Below are 13,985 nucleotides of genomic sequence, written 5' to 3' on the forward strand. Positions count from 1 at the left end.
AGTGACCTAGATCAGCCCCCGGAGCTAGGGCAGGACACGAGCTTGCTAGGTTAAGGGTTCCAAGAACCAGTATGTTGAAGAAGGAAAGGCTCAACGAAGAGGCCTTCTGGGGCTGTCAAAATGGAGTCCGAACCCTGTGGCTAGAGCCAGGCTCTAAGGACTTGTGGAAAGGCAAGGGAAGCTTTTCAAGGGTTTTTGGACAGAGGGGGAGACAGCCCTGAACCCCAAGAAACTTCACTATGGTGAAAGGATGTGGTCCTTTGTCATGGCTCCATCTAGAGAGCCTTCAGACCGATAAGGGACAGAAGGCCCTGTGTCAGAGCTCAGAAGTGACCTCAGAGGGCCCCGCGAAGATAAGGGAGGCAAGAGATGCACAAGCTTTGGCATTTGAGGAGGGACTTGGGTCTCAAAAACAAACAAATTTTCTTTTCTTTTCAAGACAGGGTTGCTCTGTGTAACCCTGGCTGTCCTAGAACTCACTCTGTAGACCAGGCTGGCCTCTGCCTCCCAAGTGCTGGGATTAAAGGTGTGCGCCACCACACCTGGCTTTTTACAACTTTATTTATTTATTTTTTTTATTTTTTTATTTTTTTGGTTTTTCCAGACAGGGTCTCCCTGTGTAGCCCTGGCTGTCCTGGAACTAGCTCTGTAGCCCAGGCTGGCCTCGAACTCACAGAGATCTGCCTGCCTCTGTCTCCTGAGTGCTGGGATTAAAGGCATGTGCCACCACTGCCTGGCTCATTATTTATTTTGAAGATTTGATGTTTATGAGTGTTTCGTCTGTCTGTCTGTATGTATGTATGTATGTATGTGTACTTACTGTGGAGTGGGCCACAGAAGATGGCACCAGATCCCCTGGAACTGGAGTTATGGATGGCTGTGAGCTGCCATGTGGGTGCTGGGAACCAAACCTGGGTTCTCTATACAGAAAGAACAAGAGCTATCCAGCTCCTTGATATTTCTTTTCATGGATGGATTAAAACTGATTGAGTCAGGGTCTTGTTATGTACCATTTGCTGTCTTCAGACTGGCATTCTATTCTTGCCTTTGCCTACCAGATGCCAAGATTATCAACATGCACCACTATGCCGAGCCTTTTTTTAAAAATTTTATTATTATTATTATTATTTTTTTATTTTTATTTTTTTTTATTTTTTTTTTTTTTTGGTTTTTCACGACAGGATTTCTCTGTGTAGCCTTGGCTGTCCTGGAACTGGTTCTGTAGACCAGGCTGGCCTCCAAACTCAGCTGGGATTAATGACTTGCACCACCACTGCCCAGCCCTTTTTATTTTTTGAAATGGTTTTATTGTATAGTCCAGACTGACCCCCAAATTCTCAGCGACCCTCTTTCCTCAGCCTCCTGAGTACAGGCATACTCCACCATGATTGGCTCATAAATCTTTACAGGGCGCTAGGGATGTAACAGCTAGGAGCATGCTTGTCTAGCATGTACAAAGCCCTGGGTTCAATCCCCAGCACTGTACAATCTCAGCACTTACGAGGCAGAGGGAAGAAGACCAGAGGTTCAAGGACATCAGCTGCCTATCAAATGAGACCAACTTGGGCTATGTGCCTAAAAAAAAATAAAATATCTTTGTGGAGGGAGTTAGATCTTTCTGGAGACTCCAATACATAATTGTGCCCTGTGATCACATGTCATCCCACTCCAAGTAGGAAACCATGTGACTGTAAACTCCAGGTTCACCAGAATTACTAGGAGTTCTGAAGACACCCACCCCCGGGTAGCATCATTTCTACAGTGTCACCATGACTAATTAATATCCGCTGTGATGAGTTAGCTGTTCTCGCTTTGACCTTGAAGCACCACCCCTAGTGAGGCAGCAGCTAACTGCTACATCTGCCTATGACCTTGAAGTACATGTCCCTTGGGCGTGGCCACTTGGGACCCTTAAGAACTGGGATGCACAGATGCGGCTCTCTCTTTGCTCCTTCGTGTTTTGGACGCTGAGACGGACCAGGCAGATCTCAGACTAGACAAATCAGCGTGGGACATAGCTGGCCTTTCCAGGACCCTACGACAAATCTTCAGTGCTGTAGTGAGTTAACCCCTAACAAATCCCTTTGCTCATTAAATAGGCTCCGTGGATTTCTCGCATTCATCCGTATCTGGGATTCAGACTACCATGGTCTCTTCTGTTCCCCCAGAAGTCACCTATGGCTTTGCGGGGATGCCCCCTCCATCAGAGAGTGCCACTTCAGTTGACCCTCACCGAGGTAACCCTTTCTACCCACAGCACCCAGCAGGAAGTAGGGCAGAGAACAGTGGGCCTTGTGCCCAGAAAAGAAGAGGGGAGAGGAAATGGGGTGCTCCAATGACCCTGCCCACCAAGCAGGTTCCAGATAGGGCTGGAGATACCCAAATGTTAATCACCTATTAGCACAGCCCAGGTGGAAAGGAAAATGTCATTAGGTGTACAATGGGCGTCTCTGGGCAGGGGCAGGGGGCTTGAGTGTCTGAGATAAGAGGCTTTCAGACTAATCAGCGGCACTGCGGTGCCTGGATATAAAGAGGCTAAGAGTGGGTCTTGAAGCAGGATCCTGAGAGCCAACAGGGAAGAGGAAGGGACCCTATCCTGCCCTCTGGAAGAGCTAGAAGAGCGGTGGGGTAAGAGAGAGCCTGGGATACGGATGGGCTGATGTGGGAGGAAGTGGGTCTCCTGGCTCCTCACTGTCTCCTTGTCTGTACATGAATCCAGGAGACAGTTCAAAGGGATTCCTAGGAAGACCAGATCTTGTAGCCTTAGGCTAGATCTGGCTTTCAGGGATCTGGAGGAAGGTTTCTTGCTCTGCTGTCTCTCCAGAAGACTGAAAGGGGTCCAGACCCCGGAAAAAGTTCAGATGAAACTTTAGGAAGAACTTCTGAATTGTGATAGTTAAGTCCAAGCGTGTGTGTGTGTGTGTGTGTGTGTGTGTGTGTGTGTGTGTGGTGTGTGTGTATGTGTGTGTGTGTGTGTGTGTGTGTGTGTGTGTGTGTACAGGATGGTTCTCTGTGTGGTTTTCATTTAGGGGAGGGATATGATGGCTGAGTAACAGCTTAGATGGAAGTGGGAAGGTAGGCTGCTATGAACTTCGTTAGGGCTTTAAAAGGGATAATCTTGCCAAATCCTATCCCTGTGATGTCTGGTAATGAGCCAAGAGGGAGTTCCCACCACCTAGGCCTTTGCTACTTTCTCCCCAGACCTTCCATCCCACCCTACTCAGAATCCACAAAACAGGATCAGCTCTGGGTCAAGGCCCCATGTCCCTTCCAATCACTTCATGTAACCCCACTTGTTCCTGCCCCACCCCAGCTCTGAGCACTCACCCAAGTCCCTGCATCAAGGGGTCTCTTAGATCCCGCCCCCCTCAGAGCGGTACCGGGCCTTTTTCTTTTCAGCTCAGGCACACAACCTAAGAAGATGGTGGCTATGAAGACCTGTTCTCTGCTGCTGGTGCTCCTCTTCCTGGCGGTGGGGCTGGGAGAAAAAGAAGAGGTTCAATTCAGGTAGGAGTGGAGGAGGAGGGGTCTGGAATATAAACTGGTTTGGGGCAGGGGCGGTGAGGAAGGGAGGGGCTCCAGCCTGAGAGGAGGGGGGTTAAGGAGGAGAGCCAGCCTGCAGCCCGAGCATGCAGTGAGGAGAGAACTGGAGAGTTATTAAGAGTTCCCTTTGCAGTGAGAAAGACCGGGGTTAGCTAGATCTGTGGAAGGACTTTTTGGTGGCAGAGTGTGTAATGTTGGGTCTCCCTTGTGAAAACCAACATCGTCGATGCCTGCATACATTCACTTAGATCTCACAGGAGCTTCCTGTGCACCAGACCCAGGTCAGAATACATGTGAACAAAGGTCCACTGATGGCTCCTGCCTTCAGTGAGCACATGGACCAAGGCAGACACAGAAAAGAACCACATAAACATGTTACAGAGTACAGTGGACCAAAGCCGAGACAATGACAGGTTAGGGCTGAGCGTGGCAGCTCACTTCTATAACTCCAGCCCTTGGCTAGCCTGGGCTACATAACAAGACCAGAGTCTGGAGGGAGATAAAGAGAAAGAAAAGGAGGAGGAGAAAAGGGAGGAGGAGGACATGAGGGTGAGTATAGCCAGGGCTCTGATGGTGTATTTGATGACTGAGGCAGACTTGTCAAAGCAGGTACTGGTTTTTCTCAGATGCAAGGACGATCCATGCACCATACAAAGTTGGCTCATGTAAAGTGTGAGGAAAATCTGTCAGTAATAATTACAAGGAGGGCAGTTCTTGTGTTTGATAAGAAAAAGACTCAGGACGAGCAGTAGTGGTACACGACTTTAATCCCGGTACTCGGGAGGCAGAGGCAGGCAGATCTCTGAGTTTGAGGCCAGCCTGGTGTACAGAGTGAGACTCAGGACAGCCAGGGCTACACAGGGAAACTCTGTCTCAACAATCAAACAAGCAAAACAAACAACAACAAAGTCCAGGAATAGTACACATATCTTTATTTCCGGTACTCTGGAGACAGAGGCAAGGGTGAGTTCCAGGTCAGCCAGGGCTACAGAGAGAAACTGGTGGTTGTTCAAGACGGGGTCTCTCTGTGTAGCCCTGGCTGTCCTGAGTCTCACTCTGTAGACCAGGCTGGCCTCGAACTCAGAGATCCGCCTGCCTCTGCCTCCCGAGTACTGGGATTAAAGGTGTGTGCCACCACGAGGCTAAAAGTGGTAAAACTCTTTTCTCTTTTCTCTTTTTTTTTTAAATTTTCATTTATGTACATTGGTGTTTTGTCTTTATGTACGCCTTGTGTGAGGGTGTCGGGTCCCCTGGAACTGGAGTTACAGACAGTTGTGAGCTGCCATGTGGGTGCTGGGAATTGACCCCTGGTCCTCTGGAAGAGCAGCCAGTGCTCTTAACTGCTGAACCATCTCTCTAGCTCAAGAGTGGTACAACTCTTACCTGGCATGTGCAAGGTCCTGGATTTGACTCCAGCACCACAAAAAAGGAGAGAGGAGGGCTGGAGAGATGGCTCAGTGGTTCAGAGCACTGGTTGTTCTTCCAGAGGACCAGAGTACAATTCCCAGTACCCCCATGGTAGCTCACAGTCTAACTCCAGTTCCAGGGGATCCAGCACTCCCACACAGATACACATGCAGGCAAAACACTAATGTACAAAAAATAAAAGTCAATTTTAAAAAGGATTAAAAAAAAAAAAAAAAAGGATCTGGGAGGCAGTGGCGCACACCTTTAATCCCAGCACTCATGAGGCAGAGCCAGGTGGATCTGTGAGTTCGAGGCCAGCCTGGTCTACAGAGTGAGCTCCAGGACAGACTCCAAAACTTGCTCTAATCCACCTGCCTCTGCCCCCTGAGTGCTAGGATTAAAGGCATGCGCCACCCCCCCAGCTTTCTTTCTTTCTTTCTTTCTTTTCTTTCTTTCTTTCTTTCTTTCTTTCTTTCTTTCTTTACTTCTTTACTTCTTTCTATATCTATTTGTTTGTTTGTTTGTTTGTTTATTTTGAGACATGGTCTTTCTATGAAGCTCTGGATGTCCTGGAACTCACTGTGTAGACCAGGCTAGCCTTGAACTTATAGAGATCTATCTGCCTCTGCCTCTTGAGTGCTGACTATTATTATTGTTTCATTTTTACTATTATAGAGATGGTCTCTTGCTACACAGCATAGGCTGGCTTTGAATTTTCAGTGATTTTCCTGCCTCTACCTTCCAAGTCCTGAGATTACAGCTCTCACAACCAGCTGAGTTCACTTTGTTACTATGAACCAAAGGACTTAATCAAGCAATATGGTCTTCCCGACCTTTGTCCCTTCCCTGGTATCCTGGTTTCTATCTCTTACCTCTCAGATCCCATGGTAAATTTGGTAGCCCAGGGCCTCGGGACCGGAGGTATGCAGAGGGGACTTTCATCAGCGATTACAGAATTGCCCTGGACAAGATCCGCCAACAAGACTTTGTGAACTGGCTGCTGGCCCAGAAGGGGAAGAAGAATGAGTAAGGGACTCCCTACCCCCCTCCTGTCCCCATGCCGAACTCTGCTGTGCTTACACCACCTCCTAGGAGACCATATGGGCTGTGAGGTGCTCAACTCCACCGTTGCCTTTCAGTCAGTGAGGATGAGGAAGTAGCCAGGGCCCTGAGACTCTGGGCAATAGAGCAGTCTGGTGCAGGATGAGGTGTTCTCCCAGCCTTTATTTCTAAGGGGAGGAGCCAGAGAAAAGCGTGGAAGCTCCAGGGGACCCCAGAGGTCTGGGGATGAAGGCAGGAGGAGCTGGGTTGCCTGTTTGCTGGTGGCTACTTTGGACTCTGGGAATAAACCACTACTGTGCCTCTCCCAACCTATGCCAAATCTTGTGCTGCTGTTTCGTCAGTGATGGAGGCAACTGACTACAGGCGGAGGTGGGGGTGGGGTGTTAGGCTGTAGAGTAGAGGAAGAGGCGCCATTGCTCCTGCTGGGTATTAAAGATCCCAGCGTCCCCGGGTGGGGGAACTTCAATTGTTCCCTCCAGCAGACTCACACCCAAATCCTCTTCATCTCACCAGCTGGAAACACAACATCACCCAGAGAGACGCCCAAGGCTTGAAGCTGGCAGGACAATCTCAAAGAAATGAGGAGACAGAGGGACAGCAGAGGTGAGTCCACCATGAGGAGAATCAGGCTCCAGCCCACAGGCTTGGCTGCACCCTGTAGCAGTCTTTCTTCGGGCCGCCAACCAGCTCCCAAATCATGACACAGGACGTAGTATTAGTTAAGAATGCTCCGCCTTAGTTTAGGCTTGTCCCACCAGTTCTTATAACTTAACCCGTTTCTCTTCTCTTCATCTACATTTTGCCTTGGGGCTTTCGTGCTGTATGTCCTACTCTGTGTCTGGCTATCTGGCGACGGGCTGTCTAGCTGGCTGGTTGGCCCCAGGCACCTCTTCCTCTTTCTCCCTCTTATCTTCTCCCTTTTCTTCTGAGGCTAGCTATTGGCCAGTCAGCTTTTTTTCTTTTTTTTTTTTTTTTTTAAGATGGTTGTGAGCCACCATGTGGTTACTGGGAATTGAACCAGGGTCCTCTGGAAGAGCAGTCAGTGCTCTTAATCACTGAGCCATCTCTCCAGCCCCTGTTCAGCTTTTCATTAGACCAGTCAGGTGCCTTAGACAGGCAAGGTGAAACAGCAACACATCTTTACATAATTAAACAAATACAGCATAAACAAATGTAACACCTTTATACAGTGAAAGTAATATTCCACAACAGCTCCCTCTCAGATTGCAGAGGAGGGCAGGGACCCCACAATAAGCACCCCCTTCTCTAAGAGCTCAAAGGGGGTGCTCAAAGAAGTGGAGTCCTGGAGGGCCCCTGAGGGCTTTCTAAGATCCGTGACTGAATATATACATGGATTCCACTGTATCAAGGAGAGCAGGGAATGAGGGGCCTTAGGGTTGGCTTCTCCCTCCCAAACCTCAGGAAGTCTGTTTGGGAGACCAGGGCATTCCCCCAAAGCCAGACCCCTGGAATCAGCCACTCACTCTGAAGAACTGATGAATGTGAGGCTTAGGGACGTTCTCTCTGGGGTCACTGGGACGCATTCTCAGATGCTTTCAGAGGTGAGTGGATAAGTTTACATCACTGAAAAACTCAGTCCATTTAGCCTGGACTGAGGATCCTGTATTCTCTGGGTAAGCAGAACTAGGTAGGGCCCAGTACAAAAGAGGCAGGAGATCTGAGAGTGGATTTAGATAGCCCAGAGGCAAGGCAGCTTGCTGTGTTGGCTCCTTAGCACATGCTTTAATCCCAGCTCTCCAGGCAGAGGCAGCCCAACTTGGTTTCCATAGCGAGTTCTGGAATAGTCAGTCAGTCAGGGCTACAGAATGAGACTGTGTCCGAAAACAAAACACCCAGACCCCTGCCGTCTGTCTCCCTTGCAGCTCCTTGCCCAAGAACTCCAGTGACGAAGAAGATGTCCTAAAGGACTTGATGTTTCAAGAGCTGCTGGCCTGGATGGCGGACCAAACAGAGCTCTGCGGGCTCAGGTGGGGAGCATGAGAGGTGTGGGGGTGTTACAAGGTTGTTAGTTAGAAGTTTAGGCTTCCAGGTGACATACACATTCAGATTTGTGTGTGTTTGTATCTCGCTGTCTGTGTGCCCATGTATGTCTTGTTGGGAACTGAACCCAGGGCTTTGTAATTGTTAAGCAAATGCTCTACCACTGAGCCCTTCCCCAATCCTGCTTCTTTCTTTGCTTAGCTCAGGTTGGTCCAGAGCACCTTGTGTAGCCTAGGTTGGTCTCAAACTCATGATCCTCCTGTTTCCCCAGTACTGGAATTATAGATGTGTGATATTACATGCACTGTTATCCTTAGACCTCATTCAGATCTTTGTCCTAATACACACTGGCAAAGTACTTCCTTACCCTTTCAGAACCTCAGAGTAGTTTAAATCAGAGCTATAATGGGGGGGGGGGGGTGTGTCTCACACCTGTCACCTAGCACTTGGCAAGAGGATCTCAGGAAGATTGTGTAGAAGCCTGCATCTAGTCTACACTAGTGAGTTCTAAGACAGCCAGGGCTTCATAGTGAGGACCTACCCTCCAAATTAAAACTAAAACAACAAACTATAACAAAAAGGAAGCCAGAGCCAGGCATGGTGGCTCAAACCTTTGATTCCAGCACTTGGGAAGTAGAGGCAGGAGGATGTTTGAGTCTGAAGCCAGTCTGCTCTCCAGGGAGAGTTCCACAACAAGAAAGAAAAACCACAAAAGTGATGTGTAACTTACTAATATAATCCCAGCACTCGGGAAGCAGAGGCAGGCAGATCTCAGTGAGTTCGAGGCCAGCCTGGTCTACAGAGTGAGTTCCAGGATAGCCAGGACTGTTACACAGAGAAACCTTGTTTCAGAAACAAACAAACACCCCAAAAACTTGGCAGGCAGAGGCAGATGGATCTCTGTGAGTTCAAGGGAGTCCTCTGCTAGCACTCCCATCCAAAAAAAAAAGCTGGGGTTGGGGTGGGGAGGTGGCTCAAGGGTAAAAACCTTTGTGAAACCTAGAGAGTTTGGTCCCTGGGACCCCCATGATGGAAGGAGAGGACTGAACCCTGCAGTGTGTTCTCGACCCTCTGTGGTATGCACGCTCATGTGCACACACAATAAATCAACGTAATAAAACAGAGCAGAGAGGTCAAGCAAACGAGGAGGGAGAGCCACGTATTTGAGGGCCGAGCAGTATTGCCGCTACCGTTACTTCCAAGACGTTCTCCTCAGCTTCCTCTGTCTGCCCTCTCTGTTCTCAGCTTGCTTTCCCTCCTGACCTTTGGGCTCTGGCACCTTCCCAGGGATAGGAACCCATATTTATTGGTGCCATATTGCCCTGCTCCATAATCATGGTTCGTCCCAATGGCCGTCAGCTAGGTTCTATTCCAGAGCGAGGGCCTCCATACACGAACCTCATGGTGATAGAGGACCTTGATCCAACACACCGAAACTAAAACACATCCAGACTTTAATAATGGGAGCTGGAGAGGGAGGGAGGGAGCAAATCTGGGTGCCCTCCAGAGGGTGAAAAGGGAGAGAGGGACGGACGGGAGAGATGGCTCAGCGGGTAAAGTGCTTTTGAGCAAATGTGAGGACCTCAGTTCAATTCCCTGCTCTTAAGTGAGAGCCAGGACCACAGCACGCCTTTAACCCCAGTGTTGGGGCGGATCCAGGCAGAGCACTGGGGACGGCCAACTGGTCGAGCTGATCAGTGAGCTCCAGGTTCACCGAGAGAGCCTTCCTTAAAAAATAAGGTGGGTTCTGGGTGGGGGTGGGGTGGGGAGTGGTGGTGGCGGCGGCGGCGGCAGCCGCCGCCTTTGATCCCAGAACTAGGAGGCAGAGGCAGGCAGATCTCTGTGAGTTCGAGGCCAGCCTGGTCTACAGAGTGAGTTCCAAGACAGCCAGAGAAAATAGCAAAACCTCATCTTCAAACAGCAAGGTGGACAGAGGCTGGAGAGATGGCTGCTGAGTGGTTAAGCACTTGCTGTTCTTCCAGAGAACGTGTGTTCTGTTCCCAGCATCTACATGATGGTTAACAGCCATCCATTAACTCTAGTTCCAGAGGATTCTCCTCCAGTCTCCACAGGCACTGTGTCCACATTGCGCACACACATACATGCAGGCTAAACACCCAAACACATAAAAGGAAATAAATCTTTTTTAAAAAATTAAGGTGGACAGCAACCTCTGGCCTGCACATATATGCATGTGCACACACATGCACAGACACATGGGTACACATGAACATGTACACATACAACACACACACAAACATGGAATGTGATCAAGCCAGTGGAGATGAGAAATCTCTGTAGGAAGGTGAGGAACTGTCTCTGTATTTTGTGAATGATTTTGAATACTGATAAATCATTTAAAAAGGTCATTTGAACCTGGGAGATGGTGTCAAATGCCTTTAATCTCAGCACTAAGTAGGTAGAGGCAAGCGGATCTCTGTGAGTTCAGGCCGGCCTGCTCTACAAAGCATGTTCTAGGACAGCCAGGGCTACACAGAGAAACCCTGTCTCGAAAAAAACAAAAGAAAACAAACAAAAGGTTATTTGCAGGTAGGAGTGGTTTATCTATGCCTGGGTGCCAGGATAAATTTGCTGAGCTGACTCTAAGTTGGTAACCACCCCCTCTTTTCTTGCCTCCCCTCTTCCAGGTCTCAGTGACTGACCTAGCCCAGAGTGGACTCTGCCCTTTGCTTGCTCAGCTCCTGCTTCCGCCCTGGTCCAAAGTCTCTGAGAGAACCAAACAATAAAGTTTTGAGCTGAAGTAAATCCTTGTGTCCACTGTGAAAACTCATTCAAATATCAGCTGAGCACTCACAGGGCATGGCTGGGTGTGTCCATCCCTCCCAAGGAAAAAGGACACATCCAGTTATTCCTGTGCGCATCCTCCAAGCATCCTGGAAACTCTATCACACAGGCAGGAGGGGTTCTGTCAGAATCACTGTGTAAGCAAACAGACTTTACAATGGCAGACCTTCATGCTAACCGAGCATGATGTTACAAGCCTGCAAAACCAGTGCTGAAGAGGGTAAGGCAGAGGATCTGGAGCCTACAGGAGACCATCTTAACATCTCAAGAGCAAGCAAGCAAACACAAAAAAAGGGAGGGTCTTCAATACACGGGCCTCCCAAGTGGCTGGAACAAACATGGCTGCAGTCCTTCATCTTTAAACACACAAACACATTACCAATCACACAGTGTGCTGAGTCACGTGGAGAAAGACGGGAAAGTCCTTTCTAGATGTCATGTGGTGAGAAAACGGCCTTTCAGCTGAGGCTGGGAGGGCCAAACAGTGAGCCAGTGAGCTGCAGAGAGCACTCAGTGGTAAGAACGGGAGGATCAGAGTTCGGTTCCCAGAACCCTCATCCAGTGGTTCAGAACGGCCTGGAACTCGTGCTCCAGGTCTGAACACACTCTTCTGGTCTGAGAGAGTAAGCACACTCCCTGCACATACCCCTGCACAGACACACATACATACACATACATTAAAAACAAAACTAAGTGTAGATGAATTGCTAAACAGTCTTATTAAAAAAAAAAACAAAAACAAACAAACAAACAAAAAAACCCTGGAGCCGGGTATTGGGGTGAATTCTGAAAGATCAGAGAAGCAGAACCAGCCACAGCTACCTCACCTTGCCAACTTCTTAGCCAAGCCTGTTTCCTCAGACTGGAAGCCTCTGAGTCCTCATCTGAATGGATCTCAGCTGAACTGATGCTAAAAGCCTAAAAGCTTAAAAAGCCTCTAGTTCCTGGTCCTCATGCCTTATATACCTTTCTGCTTTTTGCCATCACTTCCTGGGATTAAAGGCGTGTGTCTTTCCCAAGCAAGACATGAGATCTCAAGCGCTGGGATTAAAGGTGGGTGTCACCATGTCTGGCTGTTTCCAGTGTGGCCTTGAACTCAACCGGATCTCTGCCTCCAGAATGCTAGGATTAAAGGCACGTGCTACCACTGCCTAACCTCTGTTTAATATAGTGGCTGTTCTGTTCTCTGACCCCCAGATAAGTTTATTGGGGTGCACAATATATCAACTGAAACTAAGTCAATAAATGGGAAGAAGAACAATGGGGAGCATGCGCGCGCGCACACACACACACACACACACACACACGCACAAGCACAAGCACAAGAGCGGAGGTCTGACAGGATTCAGGCCTCAGAGGGATGGCTCATCCTGAACTACAGCACCAGAGAAGATGAGAAGATTGCTGTGAGCTTGAGGCAGCCTGGACTGTAGTGAGAGGGTGACGTGGTGAGACCTTGTCTCAATAGAATAAAATGTTGGGTGTGGTGGCCCACATGTTAATCCTAGCACTCTGGAGGCAGAGGCAGGTGGATCTCTTAGAGTATGAAAATCAGTCTGGTTTACATAATAAGTTCAAGGCCAGCAAGGGCTACACAGTTGGACTCAAAAAAGAAATTTAGCCTAGAGTGGTAGTAGCGCACGCTGTTAATCCCAACACTCAGGAGGCAGAGGCAGGCAGATCTCTGTGAGTTCAAGGCCAGCCTGATCTACAGAGCTAGTTCCTAGTTCCAGAATAGCCAGGGCTACACAAAGAAACCCTGTCTCAAACCAAAAAAAAAAAAAAAAAAAAAAAAAAAAAAAAAAAAAAAAGAAAGAAAAAATATATGTACTTTATAAATATAATTTGAATATAATTATTTTGAGGGGTAGTTGGGCAGATGGCTCTGTGGTAATGAGGAGCACTGACTGTTCTTTCAAAGGATCTGGGGTTCCATTCCTAGCATCCAGGAGATAGTTCTCAACTGTTTATAATTCCAGTCCCAAGGGATCTGATGCCCTCTCCTGGCATCTGAGAGCACTGCCCACATATGGTATATACACACAAAGGCAAAACATACATATACATAAAAATTTTAAATGTTTGAAATATTCTTAGATTTTTAAAATTATTACTGTTATTACCATTATTATTATTATTATTATTATTATTATTATTATTAACTTTTTATTTTCCAAGACATGGTTTCTCTGCTCCTTTGCTGTCCTTGAACTCAGGGATCTGCTTGCCTCTGTCTCCCAAGTGCTGGGATTAAAGGGGTGTGGCACCATGTCCTGCTGATTTCTAAGTTTTCATGCATTTTTGGTGATAGTTTTTTCCCTTCTGAACCTCTGCAGCTTCTGAAGTCTGTATCGTGCAATTATGGGCCAGTCTTTGCTCAGAGGGTTATTTTACTCATTCTCCCTCCCTCCCCCTTTTGAAAAGCTAGGACTGGAACCCAGGACCTGCGCAGCACCTGATGGCTAGCTATACCTTCATCCTTATTAAGTAGTTTTTACATTTATTTATTGTGTATGTGCACACCTGTGTGCATGTTTGCATGCATGTGTGTGCACTGGAGCTCCTGTGGAGGACAGAGAACCAAGAGTTGGTTTTCTCCTTCCACCACGTGGGCTCCAGGATTCCAATTCTGGTATTCAGCCTTGGCATCAAGGCAAGTGCATTTTGATGCTGAGTCCTTTTGCCATTATTATCTCTAATGAAGCTGTTAGAATTTATTAAAAATAAGTTTTAGCTGGTCAATGGTGGCACACACCTTTAATCCCAGCACTTGGGAGGCAGAGGGAGGTGGATCTCTGAGTTTGAGGCCAGCCTGATCTATAAAGCAGGTTCTAGGACAGCCAGAGCTACACAGAGAATCCTTGTCTCAAAAAAAAATCATTACTATTATTATTATTAAATTTTTATTTTTATCTTTCTTTGTTGTTTGTTTGTTTTTTGAGAGGGTCTCACTATGTAGCTCTGGCTGTTTTGAAACTCACTCTGTGGACCAAGCTGGCCTCCCACTTAGAGATTTGCCTGCCTCCGCCTCTGGAGTATTGGGAATTAAAGGCATGAGCCACCAAGACTGGCACTTAAAATCATTTTTTTCATTAATTTCTTTCTGTATGTGAACACTGAAGCTCCCCACAGGGCTTGTTTGTGTGGGGAGTGGGTATGTGGTGGCA

At 47.9% G+C, this 13,985-nt stretch overlaps 1 protein-coding gene across 1 annotated transcript; it reads left to right on the forward strand.

Moving 5' to 3' along the window:
• The first annotated feature begins 3,421 nt into the window (after window positions 1-3,421).
• On the forward strand, window positions 3,422-10,671 carry Gip (gastric inhibitory polypeptide). Its single transcript, XM_059270716.1, has 5 exons — window positions 3,422-3,507; window positions 5,830-5,976; window positions 6,526-6,615; window positions 7,896-8,000; window positions 10,662-10,671. Exons 1-5 carry the CDS (start codon window positions 3,422-3,424, stop codon window positions 10,669-10,671), a joined length of 438 nt encoding a protein of 145 aa, XP_059126699.1.
• Window positions 10,672-13,985: the final 3,314 nt, after the last annotated feature.

This window comes from Peromyscus eremicus, chromosome 8a (assembly GCF_949786415.1).
Source record: "Peromyscus eremicus chromosome 8a, PerEre_H2_v1, whole genome shotgun sequence".
Classification (NCBI taxonomy): Eukaryota; Metazoa; Chordata; class Mammalia; order Rodentia; family Cricetidae; genus Peromyscus; species Peromyscus eremicus.

What these genes read in the sequence shown, in the direction of transcription:
- Gip (XM_059270716.1), top strand. Translation starts at nt 3,422, where the DNA reads ATGGTGGCTATGAAGACCTGTTCTCTGCTGCTGGTGCTCCTCTTCCTG. An exon ending in AAAGAAGAGGTTCAATTCAG is followed by an intron (nt 3,508 to 5,829) that starts GTAGGAGTGGAG and finishes CTTACCTCTCAG; the next exon opens with ATCCCATGGTAAATTTGGTA. An exon ending in GAGACAGAGGGACAGCAGAG is followed by an intron (nt 6,616 to 7,895) that starts GTGAGTCCACCA and finishes TCTCCCTTGCAG; the next exon opens with CTCCTTGCCCAAGAACTCCA.